Here is a 19,102-nt window from a genome sequence, read left to right on the forward strand (position 1 = left end):
AAATAATGTTCTTGTCCATGGGAAAGGTATATGTGAATTATATTGTTTGTTCAAAGATATGTGCAGCTTGCTCTCATATGTTCAGAGGACAGAGCAATAGATGATGGGTGTTAGGGAGGGAGGGAGGGAGGGAGAGAGGGAGGGAAAGAAAGAGATGGTGGTGTGACAGGATCTTAAAGGTGATGGATCGGGGTATGATGGAGTTCTATGTATGGGGTTTGTACTGTTTTTGCAACTGTTCCTGTAAGATTGAACTTATTTCAAAATAAAATTTATTATAAAACAAAACAAACAAAAAAAAGAAAACAAACAAAAAAAAATATACCTGAGTATCCAACACCCATTAAAAAAACAAACCATTACTATCTTTGAAGTTCTTCACATGCCCATTTCATTCTCTTTCTTCTCAGATAGATAATCACTAACTTGAATTTTGTGTTTATCATGCATGCCCTTGCCTTTTTTAAAAGTATTATCACTTTTTAAAATTTTTACTCTTTAAACCTCAGGCATGATTTTCTTTGAGATAAAAATAAAATCAATTTTTAAAAATCAAATTTGCTAGATCCGGAAATCTGAAATCTCAGATGAAACATAAGAAAATGGCAACTGACAGAAGATTAAAAAATATGAATGAGTCAATAATTATTTTAAAAATTGACTCCATACTCAAAAGTCTTACCCTTATAAAAGGGTTTATATCCAGATGATTTTGCAGATGATTGTTATCAAACTCTCAAGAAACAGGTAAGCTTCACTCAATTCAGTTTTAAAGACTAGAAGAAGGAAAAGTACCCTATTTTATGCAGTGAGTACAACTTTGGAGACCAGAACATGAGGACAGTACAAGAAAAGAAATGTCAAAGGTCTATCTCACTTCCAAACATTAAAGCAAAACTCTTAAAGACTAGTAAAAAGAATTCAATGAATTTAAAACAGTAAAATGCTTCACAACTAAGTACAGTTTAGCACAGGAACACAAGAACAGACCAATACCAGAAAATCTATTATGGTAATACACTGTTAATAGACTAAAGGAGAAAAAATTATTTTCTCAATAGATGCAAAAGAGAAGCATTTGATAAATTCAACACTTGGTAGTGATTTTAAAGCCTTAGCAAACTAGGAATACAAATGGAGTTTTTGATGAAAGGTATCTTTCAAAACACTACAGAACATATTTTATTTAATGGTGAAACTTTTAGAAGTTATATCACTTCCCTGTGTCTCAATTTTCTCCTCTGTGAAATGGATAACAATACGATGTACTTTACTGGGTTGCTGGGAGGATTAAACTAAATAATATATGGAAATTATAAAGAACAGTGCATTTTTGGCGCACAGTAAGCACTCAAACATTGCCTATCATTATGCTACTATCATTGCCCGCATCCTATTTCCATTGAACTCAGGAACAAACAAGGAGCTTACTGTCACTGCATCTGTTAAACATCATACTACAGGTCCTGACTCACACAATGAGAAAAGACAAAGAAATAAAATGTATAATTGACAAGGAGTGGACCAAATTGTCTTTAAGATGATCACTGTTTACACAGAAGACCAGAAGACCCAACAGAATCCAAAAACTGTTAGTTAAATAAAAGCATTCAGAAAAGTTTCCATACACAAGATGAATATATAAATATCACAAGCATTCTCATACATTACTAGTTACGAATTAGGAAGTATAATAGGAAAAAAGGTCCCAATCACACAACAATTAAGAAGTATCTAGGAATAAATTTCACAAAAGATGTGCAAGATCTTCCCAAAGATAAGTTCAAAACATTACTAAATGACATAAAAGAAAGAAAAGAAAAAGAAAAGAAAAGTTCATTGATAGGAAAATTCAATAGTGTAAAGATGGCAATCTCCAATGCACCCAACTCATCTCCAAAGACAATGCAGGTGCAAGAGAAATCCCAAACAGGTTTTTTTGTGCGACTAAACAAACAAATCCAAAATTCCTAGGGAAGACCAAAGTGTCAAAACAGATAAGGGAGATTCATCCTACTCGCTATTAACAGCATCAGTAACCAAAAAATAAATGGTACAACAACAGTTAATGCTTACATAGCATTCATGAAGTGTCAGTCACTGTTTTAAGTACTTTCTGTATTTTAACTCATTAGTAAAAAGTTATAACAACACAACAGCAAAGGGACAAATAGACCAATGGAACAAAATAGAGCCTAGGAACAGACCCACACGTATATGGAATCTTAACATATGGCTAAGGGGGCATTGCATATTACTGTGGAAAGGATTCGAGAAAGTTGACTCTCTTCCTCACAAGATACATAAAAACAAATTCCAGACAGATTTTTAAGAACATAAAAGGCAAAATTTTAAATTTTTAGGGGAAAATTATATGAAAACACTTTTATGAGATCAGCCAGAAGAAGTTACTTAAAATTACACAAGAGTTACTATTTTTTAAAAATGGTAAATTTACTTACATTAAAATTAAAACTTCTACTTATAAAACACCATAAACAACCAAGACTAAAAAAAGATATTGACTCTACACAAAATTGAAATCTAGAATATATAAAGAATCTCCACAAATCAATAAGAAAAGTCAAACAACCCAACCAAAAAAAACAGATAAAGGATATGAATAGGGAAACCCCAGAAGAAATCCAAATAGTCAGTAACATATAGAATGATGAACACCTTTGCCAGTAGTCAGGGAAATAAAAATTACAGTGAGATACCAAGTCACACTCACCAGATTACCAAACTTGAAAGTGTTAAGACAATACTACAATCCTATACACTTACATATATACACCCACATATACATATATACATATATATATATATATATGCACATATATGCACACACACATATTCATAGATACACAAAATACAAATATGCATGGCAATGAAAAACACCAAATCCAGGACAGAAGTTATCTTTAAGGTGGAAGAGAGGGAAATGGTATCAGCAAAGCAAAATATTACAAATACAGCTGATCCTTCACATGTCACTACTTGAAAAACTACCAGAAAAGTCACCTGGGCAGGTGCACTCACTGCCCTCCACCCTACGTGAGACCTGACTCCGAGGGGTGTAAATCTCCCTGGCAACGCAGGATATGATTCCCGGGGATGAATCTGGACCCGGCATCGTGGGATTGAGAACATCTTCTTGACCAAAAGGGGGATGTGAAATGAAACAAAATAAAGCTTCAGTGGCTGAGAGATTTCAAATGGAGTCAAAAGGTCACTCTGGTGGACGTTTTTACGCACTATATAGATAACACTTTTTAGGTTTTAATGTATTGGAATAGCTAGAAGTAAATACCTGAAACTATCAAACCCCAACCCAGTAGCCTGGACTCTTGAAGACAACTGTATAACAATGTAGCTTACAAGGGGTGACAGTGTGACTGTAAAAACCTTGTGGATTGTACTCCCTTTATCCAGTGTATGGATGGATGAGTAGAAAAATGGGGACAAAAAACTAAATGAAAAATAGGGTGGGATGGGGGGGATGATTTGTGTGTTCTTTTTTACTGTCATTTTTTATTCTTTTTCTGATTCTTCCTGGTGTATGCAAAATGTTCAAAAATAGATTGGGATGATGAATGCATAACTATATGATGGCATTGTGAACAGCTGATTGTACACCATGGATGATTGTATGGTATGTGAATATATCTCAATAAAACTGAATTTAATTTAAAAAATGGCAAAATGTTACAGATTTAATAAAGCTGGGTGTTGAGCATAGTGGCATTTATCTCTATAATTTTCTCTTTGTAATATTTTGTAAAAAAATATATTTTTAAAAGAATTTATCAGATTTTTTTACCTTGGACCTAAATCATTATCTACCTATTATTTTCTTTTATCAAATCCGGGCAGTACATGACCATTGATGAGTGCTGTCAAATATATCCAATGCAACAGTGTTATTTATATTGTTAAAAACCTACAACTGTCCAGAGCCCACACCCACAATTCTACAGATAAAATCCAGAACTGTCTAGAAAGTGAAACTTTACTCCAGCTGAAGTAACACTTGAAGTTTCCATGCTTGCATTCACCAAAGAAACATCATCTATTTCACTCAGGCTAGAACACTGTGTCCTTACATACTTCTCTCTGTTCAGAACTCAGATATCCTTTATGCCAAAGCTATAATTGTTGCTTTTGAAAGAGCATTTTCCAAATTCTTCATACCATTTTAAGTTTTATTTTTCTCTAAAACTTCTAAATCTGTTCTGCTCAATACAGTAGCCACTAACCACATGTGGCTATTTAAATTAGAATTAAGTAACATAAAATAAAACTAAAAGTTCAGTTTCTTAGTCACACTAGGCACATTTCAAGTGCTCAAGAGAAATGGAACATCTTTTAAAGTACTGAAATAAAAGAACTGTCAACTCAGAAAACTATATTCAGTGAAAATATCCTTCAAAAATGAAGATGAAATAAAGAATTCTCAAGTGTAGGAGAAGAAAGAGATTTTGTGGCCAGCAGACCTGTCCTGAAAGAAATGCTATAGGAACTTCTTCAGGGTGAAGGGAAATGATATCAGAGGGAAACATGGAACTTCAGGAATAAATCAAGAATAAAAGAAATGGTAAAATATCTGGGTAAAAATAATAGACTGTTTTTCTCCTTTTGAATTTTTTAAGATACATATAAGAGCTGTAAACAAAAAGTCCAATATTATCGGGGGGGTTAAAATGTATATAGATGTAATACAGTTGAAGCTATAACATAAAGGAGTGAAGGTAAAGGAACCTATATGGTTATAAACCTTCTACATATTACTTGAAGTGTTAAAATATAACTCTATAGTGTGAAAGATTAGGTATGTATATTGTAATCCCCAGAGAAACCATTAAATTTTTTTTTAAAAAAAGGAAATAATGAAACAGTAAATAGATATGTTGAAGTGGAGTATTTAAATTGCAATTGTACTCCTGGAAACTTATCCCAAAGAAAACTTATGTTCAAACAAAAACCTGTACATGAATGTCTATAGCACCTTTATCCATAATAGCAAAAACTGGACACAACTTAGATGTCCTTCAACATATGAATGCTTAAATAAACTATGATACACCCATACCATGGAATACTACTCAGCAACAAAAAGGAACAAACTATTGATACACCTAAAAGCCTGGATGAATCTCCAAAGAATTATGCTGAGTGAAAAGAACCAATCACAGAAGGTTACATATTGTATGATCCCATTTATATAACATCCATCAAATGACAAAATTATCGAAATGGAAAACAGATTGTGTAATTGCCAGGGGCTAAGAAAGGGGTAGGGTTGGGAGACAAGAGGGTATGTCTATAAAAGGGCAATATGAGGAATCACTGTGGGGATGGAAATATTCTATATCCTGACAATATCCATACCAATATCTTGGTTGTGATATTGTACCATAATTTTGCAAGATGTTACCATTGGGGGAAACTGAGTACACGATACACAAGATCACTCTGTATTATTTCTTACAAATACATGTGAATTTACAATTATCACAAAATAAAAAGTTTGAGTCAAAAAATTTCAATAGTCCAAAGAAAAGAACGCGTGGCAGAACAATAACTGGGGAAAAAAAGAGAGAAAGAGAGACAAACAGAAAAGAAATAATAAAATGGTAGACTTAAAATCGATAATATCAATAATTATCTTAAGTATTAATGGTCTAAACACACCAATTAAGAGATAGATTGTCAGACAGGAGTTAAAACACAAGATCCAACCATATTCTGTCTAGAAGAAACCCACATTAAATATAAAGAATCTCTATTCAGCAAAGCAAGAGACACAAGAAAGACAGCCAAAAGACAATCTGATAGCTACTGGGACAGAATACTTGCAATTAACTTCTAATACATACCCTATTTAAATACTGCTATAAATAAGAGGAAGGCAAATACCATATGAGAAAAATGGGTAGAAGACTTATACAGGCACTTCAGAAAATGGGGACACAAATTCTCTACAAAGACATGAAATAATGACCAATTTCATTACTAATCATAAAAATAAAAGTTTCAATCACAAGAAGATACTATCACACACCTGTCAAAAGACAAAAAGTAAAAGCCTGACAACATTAAATGATGGGGAGGGAGCAAAGGAAAGTCTCAGCCACTGCTGGTGAAATTGTAAACTGGTACAAACACTTTACAAACCAACAACCACCGCAAAACTGAGCTACCTCAACCTAGGCATATACACAAGAAAAGCTCTTGCAGCAAATGTTTCCAGCAAATATGTAAAATAATGGCAATATTAATATTGGCTATAATAGCCTTAAACTGGAAATCCCTCAAGAGAAGAACAAAGTCTTTTAATTGTGGAATAGTCACATACTAAATACTATCCTGCAATGAAAATGAACAAAGTACATCTACACACTTCAGCATGGCTGAATCTCACAACTCTAATATTGAGCAAAAGAAACACATCACAAAATACTAAATACAAAATGACTCATTTTTTATAATGTTCAAACAATACATTGCCTGGGGATGTATAGACAGATGGCAAAGCTGTAACAAATATCATGGAAATAATTATCCCCAAATTCAGGATGGAGGTTAAATCCAGTTCTTTATCTCAAGCTGAGTGGTGATTACTCTGATGTTAGCTGTGTAATTCTTCTTAAAAATGTATGTATGTGTTCTAAATGCTCTTCTGTCTGTAATATAATTCTTTATTTAATGCAATTTTATTGAATATTGACATATATCATATCATCAGATAATCTTAAAAAATGTACAATGAGTGGTTCACGGTATCATCATATAGTTGTGCATTTATCCCCACAATCAATTTTTGAACATTTTCATTACTCCAAAAAAACAAGAATAAAAATAAAAATAAAAAAGAACACCCAAAACATCCCATATCCCATATCCCCCCCATTATTTATTTATTTTTTGTCTTTATTTTCTTACTCATCTTCTTACTTAAACTGGATAAAAGGAGTGTAAGTTTTCACAATTACACAATCACACCATAAAAGCTATATAGTTATACAATCATCTTCAAGAATCAAGGCTACTGGATTATAGTTCAACAGTTTCAGGTATTTCCTTCTAGCTATTCTAATACACTAAAAACTAAAGAGGGATATCTATATAATGCATAAGAATAACCTCCAGAATGGCCTCTCAACTCTATCTGAAATCTCTCAGCCACTGAAACTTTATTTTGTTTGGTTTCTCTTCCCCCCTTTTGGTCCAAGAAGGCATTCTCAATCCCATGATGCCAGGGCCAGGGTCATCCCTGGGAGTCATATCCCACATTGCCAGGAAGATTTATACCCCTAGGAGTCATGTCCCACATAGGGGGGAGGGCAGTGTGTTTACCTGAAGAGTTGGCTTAGAGAGAGAGGCCACATCTGAGCAACAAAAGAGGTTCTCTGGGGTTGACTCACAGGCATAATTACAAGTAGGCTTAGCTTCTCCTTTGCAGGAATAAGTTTCATAAGGGCAAGACCCAAGATCGAGGGCTTGTCCTATTAAATTGGTAGTCCCCAATGCTTGCAAGAATATCAGGAATTCCCCAGGTGGGGAAGTTTAATATTTCCATATTTTTCCCCAGTCCCTCAACGTGGCTTTGCAAATACATTTTTATTCTATGCTCAAATGTAACATAATTCTTGATATGGATTACAAATAATGAAAATAAATCAAAACATCAAAAAAATAGGGAAAAAATGGGAAAAAAGTGATGTAATTAATGCGGATTTTTGAAAAGCTCAATAAAATGGATAAATCTCTAGCCAGACTGATCAAGAAAAGAGAGATGACATTATCAATATCAGGAATATAATAGAGAACAACACTACATATCCTACAAATGTTAAAGGGATAATAAGGAAATGTTATGAAACAACTTTGTTAAAAATTAGACAGTTTAGAATGAAACAGATACATTCCTTCAAAGCCACAAACTACCAAAGCTCTCTTAAGGAGAAACGGGTCAACTGAATATCTCTATAACTATTAAAAATTGAATTTGTGGTTCAAAACCTACCCACAAAGAAAACTCTTAGGCAAGATGGTTTCACTGATAAAGTCTACAAAACATGTAAGAAATAATGCTATTTCTCTGCAAATGCTGTCAGAAAACAGAAGAGGAAACATGCCCCAACTCATTCTATGTGGCCAGGATAATGCTGATGCCCAAAGCAGTCAAAAACAGTATGAGAAAAGAAAACTACAGATGAATATGCCACATAAATATAGATTCAAAAATATTCAACAAAATATAAGCAAACTGTGTCTAGCAATATACCAAAAAAAAAAAAAAAAAAAAAAAAAACCAATATGCAATGACCAAGTGGGGTTTATCCTGGAAATGTAAAGCCAGTTCAATATTTGCAAATCAATGTAATCTCACCACTCCTATTCAATATTTTAAGGAATATCCCAACCAGTACAATAAGGCAAGAAAAAGAAGTAAAAGGCATACGATTTGGAAAGGAAAATATAAAACTGTCCTTATTCACAACTACATGATGATTTACCTAGAAAATCCCAAGATAACTACACAAAAGCTACTAGAACTAATGTGTGAGCTCATGAAGGTCCCAGGATACGAGATTAATATACAAAAATAAATTACATTTCTACAAACTAGCAATGACAAATGGAAAACTGAAATATTAAAAAAATACCATTTACAATATCTTACAAGAACATAAAACACTTTAGGGGTGAATTGAACAAAATATGGGTAAGAACGGTGCATTCCAAACTACAAAATATTATTGACACAAATTTAAAAAGACCTAAATAAATGGAAAGATATACTATGATCATGAATCAGGAGACTAAATACTGTTAATATAGCAATTTCCACAGATCCAGTGTAATCCCTAACAAAATCCCTGTAAACATTTTTGTAAAACTTGACAAGCTGATTCAAAAATTTATATGAATATTCAAAGGATAAGAACAGCCAGAACATAAAAGAAGCAAAAAATTGGAGTACTCACACTATCTGATTTTAACACTTACATAAGGCTACACTAATTTAAAAAGTGTGGTAATGGCATATAGATCACGCATATGTGTTCAACTGATTTTCCACCAGGGTGCCAAGGCAAATCAATGGAGAAAGGATAGTCTTTCCTAAAATGTGGCTTTTCTAAAATGTTGCTGGAACAATTAGATATGCATGTGAAAAAAAAAGTTGACCCTTACTAACACCAAATACAAATATTACATATATATATTATATGCCATAGACATAAATATAAGAGCTAAAATTATAAATCTTCTGGAAGAAAATACAGAAGGAATTCTTTCTTATCCTCGGTTAGATAGAGATTTGTTTGATAGGACACAAAAAGCATGAATCATAAAAGAAAACCCTGAAAAATTGGGCTTTATCAAAAATTAAAACATCTGTTCTGCAAAAGACACTGTTAAGAAAAAACAAGCCACAGCTGAGTAAATACTTAGAAAGCACATATCTGATAAAGGGCTTGCTCTAGAATATATAAAGAACTCTCACAATTTATTAACAAACAAAAATGGCAATACATAACATCATAAAGTTCCCAAAGGAGATATACAGATGACAAATAAGCACATGAAAAGATGCTCCACATCATTAATCATTAGAGAAATGCAAATTAAAAATTACAATGAGACACCACTACCCACATACTAGAAAGACCAGCAATTCCAAGTGCTGGCAAGGGATTCTCACACATTGTGGGATGGAAACAAAAGTGGTTCAGCCACGTTGGAAAACACTTTGGTAGGGTCTTATAAAGTTAAACATACAATTACAATATGAGTAAGCAATCCTACTGAAAGTATTGACCCAAGTGATATGAAAACACAAGTCCACATAAAGACCTGTACTGTATCCGAATGTTCATACCAGCATTGTTCATATTAACAACAACAACAAAAAAGCCAGAAACAACCCAAATGTTCACTAACTGGTCCATCAGGAGATAACTGAACAATAAAACTATGTGAAGAGCTAGGGAGCAAAGGGCCATAGTGTAAGTGACTAAATCCTTATTTTTCATAGAGGGGATATGTGGTGACTTAGAGCTACGTACCCCTGGAAAACAAGTTCTTAATCTTAATCCATTCCTGTGGGTATGGACCCTTGAAAATAGGACCTTTTGATGAGGTTATGTCAGTTAAGGTGTGGCCCAGCTTAATCAAGATGCTTCTTAATCTTATTACTGAAGGCCTTTTAAAGAAGGCCACAGAGAGAAGACATGTGGAGAAGCCAGAGCTGGAAGTCAACAGCAATCAGAAGAAAAATCAGGAGAGGCCGCCAAGTACATTGCCACATGAGAGAAAAGCCAAGGATCAAGGATCGCCAGCAGCTAGCCCCAGAACACGACAGCCGTTTGGGAGAAAGCATAGCCTTGATGAAGACTTGATTTTGCATATCTCCTAGCCTCAAAATTGTGAGCTAATAAATTTCCATTGTTTAAGCCAATCTACTGCATGCTCTTTTTTTAGCAGCCAGGAAACCAAAACAGGAGATAAAACTGAAAATTCAAGAAAGAGAGATCTAAAGTTGTTACCTAGACACACAGAGGTGCTCACCAAAAGAAATGAAAAAAGAAACTTTTAGAAAAGGTTGTCCTTGGGACATACCATGTGCAAGGATTGGAAGACTAAATATAGTTAAGATGTCAATTCTACCTAAATTGATTTATAGATTCAATGCAAAACCAATTAAAATACCAACAACTTAATCTGCAGAAATAAAAAACCAATAACAAAATTTATTTGGAAAGGCAGGGTGCTCCAAATAGCCAAAAATATCTTGATAAAGAGGAATGATGTGGGAGTTCTCACACTACCTGACTTTGAAGCATATTACAAAGCTACAGTGGTCACAACAGCATGATACTGGCATAAAGATAGATATATTGACCAATGGAATCGAATTGAGTGTTCAGAAATAGACCGTCTCATCTATGGACAACTGATTTTGGTTAGCTGGTCAAACCAACGTAACTGGGACAGAGCAGCCTCTTCAATAAATGGTGTTTGGAGAACGGGATCTCCATATCCAAAAGAATGAAAGAGGACTCCTACCTCACACCTTATTCAAAAATTAACTCGAAAAGGATCAAAGACCTAAACATTAGAGCTAAGACATAAAACTTTTAGAAGAAAATGTAGGGCAATTTCTTAAAGATCTTGTGATAGGAGGTGGTTTCCTAGACCTTACACCCAAAGTGCAAGTAGTGAAAGAAGAAATAGATAAATGGAATCTCGTCAAAATTGAACACCTGTACATCAAAGGACTTTACCAGAAAAGTAAAAAGGCAGCCTACATAATGGGAGACAATATTTGGAAACCATGTATCAGACAAGGGTTTAATACCCAGGATATATATAGAGATCCTACAACTCAAGAACAAAAAGACAAACAATCCAATTTAAAAATGGGCAAAAGACATGGACAGACACTTTTCCAAAGAGGAAATACAAATGGCTCAAAAACATATGAAAAGATGCTCAACTCACTGGCTATTAGGGAAATGCAAATCAAAACCACAATGAGATATCATCTCACACCTACTAGAATGACCATTATCAAAAAAAAAAAAAAAAAAAAAAACCCAGAAAATTACAAGTGCTAGAGGGGATGTGGAGAAAGAGGCACACTTACTCACTATTGGTGGGAATGTAGAATGGTGCAACCACTCTGGAAGGCAGTGTGGTGGTTCCTTAGGAAATTAAGCATAAAATTGCCTTATGATCCAGTAATTCCACTACTAGGTATATATTCAGAGGAACTGAAGGCAAGGACATGAATAGACATTTGCACACCAGTGTTTATAGTAGCATTATTCACGATTGCCAAGAGATGGAAATAGCCCAAATTCCTCAATGGACGAGTGGATAAACAAACTGTAGTATATACATACGATAGAATATTATGTGGCTGTAGGACAGAAAAAAAGTCACAAAGCATATAACAACATGGATTATCCTTGAGGATGTTATGTTGAGCAAAACTAGCCAGAAAATGAAAGGACAAATACTGTATGGTCTCACTAATACGAACTAACACTTATGAGCAAACTTTGAGAGTTAAAGTTGAGAACACAAGTTACCAGGAGATAGAAAGAAGATATATATCAGGCATTTGATACTGAAGGAGTACAGAATGTTCAACAGCATAGATTGTATAAATCCAGAAACAGATAGAACAATACTGTATGATGGTAGCACAATATTGTAAGTACACTGAAAAAAGATGAGTGTGAGTATGGTTGAAAGAGGAAGGCTACGGGCATGTAAGACAACAGAAGGAAAGATAGAAGATAAAGACTGGGACTGTGTAACTTAGTGAAACCTGGAGTGGTCAATGATGGTGATTAAATGTACAAATATAAGACTGTTTTTACATGAGGGAGAACAAATGAATGACAACTTTGCAAGGTGTTGCAAATGGGATGGTATTGGGGGAAAAATACAATCAATGCAAACTAGAGTCTATAGTTAGAAGTAACATTGCAATATGCCTCCACCAATTGTAACAAAGGAAATATACCAAAGCTAAATGTCCTAAGAAGGGGATATAAGGGAGTGATATGGGATTCTTGGTGGTGATGTTGCTGTCTGAACTTTTTAATGTATTTTTTTTTATTTTTTCTTTTATTTTTTTATTCATCTTTTTTTTCTTTTGTTTTTCTTTCCTCTTTTTTCTCCTTTTTTTTTGCAGAAAAAATGGAAATGTTTACATATAGATTGTGGTTGTGAATGCATACCTATGTGATTATATTGGGAACCACTGACTGTTTACTTAGGATTGAATGTTTAAAAAATAAACAGAGGGATATATGGAACCTTGAAGAGGGAGTGAGATCTGGTTTGTTTGTACAGGTTAGTGTGAAGACCCAATACATCCCAGAGTAATCTGGGCAGAGAATAAAAATGTATTTACAAAGCCCCGTTGAGAGATTGGGGAAAAATGTGGAAATATTAAATTTACCCACCTGGGGAATTCCTTATATTCCCTAAAACATTGGGGACTGCCAATTTAGTAGGCTGAGCCCTCAATTTTGTGGCTTGCCCTTATGAAGCCTGTTAAAACAAAGGAGAGGCTAGGCCTCTTATAACTGTGCCTAAGTCACCCCCAGAGAACCTCTTTTGTTGCTCAGATGTGGCCTCTCTAAGCCAACTTGGCAGGTAGATGCACTGCCCTCTCCCGTACGTGGGACATGACTCCCAGAGGTATAAATCTCCCTGGCAATGTGGGACATGACTCCCATGGATTAGTCTGGACCCAGTATCGCTGGATTGATAAAGTCTTCTTTACCAAGAGAAGAGAAATGAAACAAAGTAAAGTTTCAGGGGCTGAGAGATTTCAAATGGAGTAAAGAGTTCATTCTGGAGGTTATTCTTATGTATTATATAGATATCCCTTTTTAGTTTTTAGTGCATTAGAATAGCTAGAAGGAAATATCTGAAAGTGTTGAACTGCAACCCAGAAGCCTTCATTCTTGAAGACAAGTGTATAACTATACAGCTTATATGGTGTGACTGTGTGACTGTAGAAAACCTTGTGGTTCACAATCCCTTTATCCATTATATGGACAGATGAGTAGACAAATGGGTAAAAAAAAAAAATAAATAAATGAATAATGGGGGTGGAGGTGGGGGGATGGGTACTTTTATTTTTATTCATCGTATTTTCTTTTCTGGAGTAATGAAAATGTTCAAATATTGACTGTGGTGATGTACGCACAACTATATAGTGACACAGTGAACAACTGATTATACACTTTGGATGACTTCATGGTACATGAATATAACTCAACAAAATTGCAAGAAAAAAAAGGAAAAGGTTGTCCTTGGGTGGTAGGACTGGGACTACTTCCAAGATTACTTTTGCTTATATTCTGACCTTCGCTTTTGACTGAACGTGCACAGGTATTACTTTTAATAAAATGAATTTTTTAATATAAAAGAATTCTGATTTAAGAGGGTAGACTGTTCCCTGGGTTTGTTTTCCTTTCTTCCAGGATACCACTGAAACAAGAGTAAAGAATCAATGGCACACAACCATTACCATTCTAAGGTATCGCTGGAAATGAGGAAGCATGCTACCAGCAGACCAGGAATCCTGACTAATTTCAACGAGGCAGCAGATATGGGGCTGCACTGATCCATAAAGAGGAATTACAAATCAAGGCATTCCTGGGAGAAGCCACAGCGAGGTGGGAGCCCCACATTCCAGTGCAGGGAGCTCAGAGCAGGGAGTAGGCCCATTTTCTGAGGAGCAGTGGGCTCCGGGGAAGCCCTCCAGGGAGTCACCAGCAGAACAGAGGGCCGGCATCTCACTGCAGCCAGAGGTCTGGAACTCAGCTCCACAAAGCAGGGCTTCTCAAACTTGAGTGTCCTACAGGTCCTTGGGGATCTTGTTCAAATGCAGATTCTGATTCAGGAGGTCTGGGTGGGGCTGAGATGTTGCACGAATAATGAGAGCTCAGGGGATGCCCCAGCGCCTGGCCCTTGGACCACACTCACACTTTCAGGAGCAACAGTGCTCCAAAAGGACTTGGCAAAGGGCCCACTGAGTGGGTACAGTGAATGAGGAGCACAAAGAGGCAGATGAACACCTGAAGTGCCCAGAGCAAAAAAAAAAAAAAAAAAAAAAAAAAAAAAAGACAAGAAAAAGCAGATCTATCCATGACTAAAATACTGCCCATAAAGCATTCCACCAGGGGAGTCAAGTCCTCTCAACTGATTTATTTTTTAAATAAAGACCTAAAACAAAAAAACCAAAATAGTTAATTGAGAAGTATTGATAAGAGGTGGAATCTCTTAAGAGGAAGAATCTAGTTAGATTTTTGAGAAGAAATAAAAATGAGAAAACAGAGAAAAGTGTGTCAAGGTGACACACAAAGTTTAGCCACATCGTTTAGCCACAAAGTGAGGGCACACAAGAACCTGGAGGGTACCTGATCTGGTAGAGTTAAAGGTTACCATCAAAGTTTTTTTGTCCATACCCAACTCCAAAAAAATCATGTAAGAAAATTCCTTGATGTGAGAAAAAAGATCTAAAGTTTCAGCGTGTAAGAGCTCACAGCATGCCCAAAAGAGGAAACTGGGACACCTGTGCCTAGTTTGGTGAAAAACGCACAAGCCCAAGCAGGGGAGAAAATCATAAAGGTGCCCTGAAAGGAGGGCAGGGAAAGGAATGTAAGTGGGCTTGGCACTTCTCACTAGCAATCCAGGATGCTGGAAGGTAGTGATGGAATCTAAATAGTGGCCACACTCTGTCTAACCCCAAGCAAAGAACACGGAGACTGTAAGAGGGCATCAGGTAGAGGCACTATTTGGCTGTGAAACAGCTCATTTCCTCAGATCTGAGTCACTTCCAAAGGTCTGAGGGTCCTGAGAAGACCTCCTGAGCACATGCAACAGGCTAACCTCCCAGGGACCAATGGGATCCTCTTCCCCCCTGGCATGACTTGCCAGGCAAGGGCTCACCTTGACCACTCTGCACTGCGCTTTCTCCATCTGCCATCCAGGCCTCTTCTTGTCCCAACCTGAAGACTGCATCTAGTTTGGCAACTAGATATCCTGTTCAGGGGAAATGACACAGGACTTCATTATCAAAACTGGAGGCATTCCAGAACCAAGCTCCTCCTTGCTGGCTGATATAGTACAGCCTCAGTGAGTGCCAAGGAACAGGGCTGTTGGGACCTCAGTACAGAACATTCACACAGAAGACGAGGGCATAAACATCCTGTCCCTTGTCCAAGGGATTATGAACTCTTGACGGTGAGCCTTAAGCCCACACTCATGAAGGGTTTCAGAAGCCCCTGAGTGCACAGCAGCTAGAAAGGAAGATACTACTTGGTACATTCTAAGTCTTCCGTGGAGTGGTTCCTTACCCACTGAGACCAGGTGGCTATAGTTCTCAAGCATGACATCCCTGTAGAGATTCTTCTGAGCAGAGTCCAGTTGCTGCCACTCCTCCAGGGTGAAGTCCACAAACACATCCTTGAAGGTCAATGATTCCTGTAACAGCACATTCCTTTTTAGACCAAAGTGCTCAGTATGAGGGACTGGGCCAGAATCTCTCACGTACATGGAGTGGTTACTACGTGCCCCATATACATCTCCATGGATTAAAGATTTTGATTCTCACAACCACCCTAGGAGATACATGGCAGATGAGGAAAGCAAGGCCCTTAGAGTGTCAAGTAGCTTACCCAGGGTTACACAGCTAGTCATTAGGGATTCAAATCCAGGTAGCCTGATTTTTCAGTCCATGTTTTTAAACACCACACTGTATTGCCTTTCTGTGTAAACTTGTTTTCATCTTGTTCTCTGTTCAGAATTTGACATGGTATTTTATATAAAGTGTTTATGTTACCAAAATTATTTGAAACTTTTTAGGAGGAAGAGTAGGGTGTTAGAAATATCTTACCCTGGATATTCATCATTCAGCATATATTCATTGAAGACAGAACCAAGCTGGTAAGTCCCAAGAGGGTAAAGATTAATAAAATATACCTCCAGAATTCAGAGAGGTTCAGTCTAGTAGAGTGAAAGAAAAAAAAAACACTTCTATACATATATATGAAAGGAAAGAATGGAGGAAGGGACAAAGTCCTGCCTTACAAGGCTAATGACAATTGTATGACTGGGTACAGGTAGTGCAACATGGTAGAAGGAGTCAATTCTGATGGGACTGACAGAGAAAGCTCTATAGGGGATATAGAGGTAGAACAAACAGTTCTAATCTAAGCTCATTAATCATGAGAGAAAGAACAGAAGTTGGTGGGTTTGTGTCTGGCCTGGTCAGCAGATTGAGGGAAAGGGGGAAAGATCTGTTTTGGTCCTTGTCACCACCAAACAAGTTCTCACTTCTGATAAGTACCCTAATTCCTATCAAAGACCAATAACCCATTTATTTATACTCTGGAAGTCAACCTGTCTTCCTCACAGGTGGTAGTCTTAAATTCAAAGAGACATTATATACTCACAAGGCCCAAATAGGCCACACCAGGCAGGCACCAGTTTGCTCGGCTCTGAAGAATACAAGACAGGAAATGCAGTGTGCCAGAAGTGCAGTGTTGAGTATGTTTCTCCAGCAGGAGTTCTCTGAGTGATCCAGGAGCTGTTCGCAGCCCAATCCACTGCCCTGTGATTCCCCCCACCCCTTCTTAGTGGCAGCTTAGGTGCCAGGGAACAAGAGCACACTGCTTAGTGCAGGGAGCCACCTGGCTTAGAAGCCCTAAGCTGCTCCATATGCTAATATCTCTTGTAGCAGTCCCATGGACATGGCTTCCAGGATCCCGGCAAAGGACTTGCCCAGTAACAACAGTTACAATGTACTCACGGAAACCCAAACCAATGCTTCCCACCAGCTATTTATAGTTTATTCAAGTCCTCTCAGTCCAGATGCAGTTTGTTTACTGCCAATTAGGGGTCATTTTTACCGTAAGTAATGTTGCCTGGTAATACAGCTGTCATTTCAACATTATTAAGTTTCCAGGGACACAAAACTAAAAGCAGGAAAACCCAAGGTCATTTTTCCAGAGGGAAGTAGAAAGAGTTGTTAACCTCATATTCAATGTTATACATCAGTAATAAGGATGATGATGGTGGAAGGTAAATAATACCCAGTGTCTGAAATAAATCAAATAAATAGTCCATTATAAAAGTATCATCTCAAACCACTGCAGAGAAAGGCATCATTATGAAAATATGGCTCAGCATTTAAGGGAAAAAAACCATTCACCACAAAACTGGATTTCCTCTCTGTGCTGGTTTGAATCTGTTATGTACCCCAGAAAAGCCATGTTCTTTTAATCCAATCTTGTGGGGGCAGACCTATTGTTGGGTGGGACCTTTTGATTAGGCTGTTTCCATGGAGATGCAACCCGGCCCATTCAAGGTGGGTCTTGACCATCTTTACTGGAGTCCTTTATGAGAGGAAAAAAGGAAGAGACATACTGGAGAGAGCTCAGAGACGCTAAGGTATGTAATCCAGAGTTTGCCCCAGGGAGAAGCAAGGAGGACCCACAGGAGCTGAAAGAAGCTAAGACAGAAGCCCAGAGACATTTTGGAGAAAGCCACAGAAACCAGAAGCTAAAACTGGAAGAGAGGGTTCAGCAGAGCTAGCCATGTGCCTTCCAGAGGAACCCCAGATGCCACTGGCCTTTCCTCAGAGACGTTATCTACAGCTTGATGCCTTAATTTGGACATTTTCATGTCCTCAGAACTGTAAATTTGCAACCTAATAAATCCCCATTGCAAAAGCCAATCCATTTCTGCTATATTGTAGCAGTTTAACAAACCGAAACAGTATCTCACTCTGAAGTCCAAATAAATTTTGGATGGATTAGAGATTTAAATGTGTACAAGTAAACCATAAAACAGATAATTAAAATGCTTTTATAATCTTGAAGTGGTGAAAGCATTTATAAGGCATCCCCAAATTCAGAAGACATACAGCTGAAGACTTATAAATATGACTACCTAAACATTAGTATTTTCTAAATGGTAAAAAGAAAACTACAGAAAAATCATCAAGCATCAATAGTAAAAGTGGGGGGAAAATTGTAATGTACATAACAATGGTCTAACTTCCTTCATGCACTAAAATTTTAACAGATCATTGAGAAAAAGGCCACAAGCTAATAACTGAAGGAACGTGAAACAAATTTATAATAGCATACTATTTATCATCCTTCAAATTCTTAAACATCAAAAAGACTGATAATAACTACCGCATTCAAGTAGAAAAACACCAAAGAAGCTATAAACTGTTAACAGCCTTTTGGGGGAGTAGTTAGTTAACAAACATCAAAATTTATATGGAAATTCCCTTTAACACAGAAACGCCCTTCCTAGAATTTTACTCTATACCTCAATAAGTCAATAAGAAGGACAATCAAACAGAAGGGACACAGATTCATAACAACAAAAATACAATTTGCTGATAAACACATGAAAAAAAGATTCTAAACCTTATTAAAATTCAAATTAAACAATAAGATACTCTCTTTTACCTGTGAGATTGATAAACATTCAAAAGCTAGATAAGAACCAGTACTCATGAGGGTACTGGAAAATGATCTTTCATATA

The 19,102-nt window shown here is 36.5% G+C and overlaps 1 protein-coding gene across 5 annotated transcripts in view; it reads right to left on the reverse strand.

Annotated features, from left to right (window-relative positions):
* ZNF674 (zinc finger protein 674) overlaps positions 1–19,102 on the reverse strand; it is a 35,094-nt gene that overhangs the window by 9,675 nt on the left and 6,317 nt on the right. For 3 of the 5 annotated variants that reach the window (XM_037821634.1, XM_037821633.1, XM_037821635.1), the window contains exons 4-5: positions 15,897–16,023; positions 15,490–15,582 (exon numbers count right to left, since the gene is read on the reverse strand). In XM_037821634.1, the coding sequence (XP_037677562.1) occupies positions 15,490–15,582; positions 15,897–16,023 (220 nt within the window). Of the gene's footprint in view, positions 1–15,489; positions 15,583–15,896; positions 16,024–16,217; positions 17,882–19,102 lie in introns of those variants that run through there. The other 2 variants (XM_037821637.1, XM_037821636.1) reach the window with 2 other exon arrangements.

The sequence above is a fragment of the Choloepus didactylus genome, chromosome X, assembly GCF_015220235.1.
Source record: "Choloepus didactylus isolate mChoDid1 chromosome X, mChoDid1.pri, whole genome shotgun sequence".
NCBI lineage: Eukaryota > Metazoa > Chordata > Mammalia > Pilosa > Megalonychidae > Choloepus > Choloepus didactylus.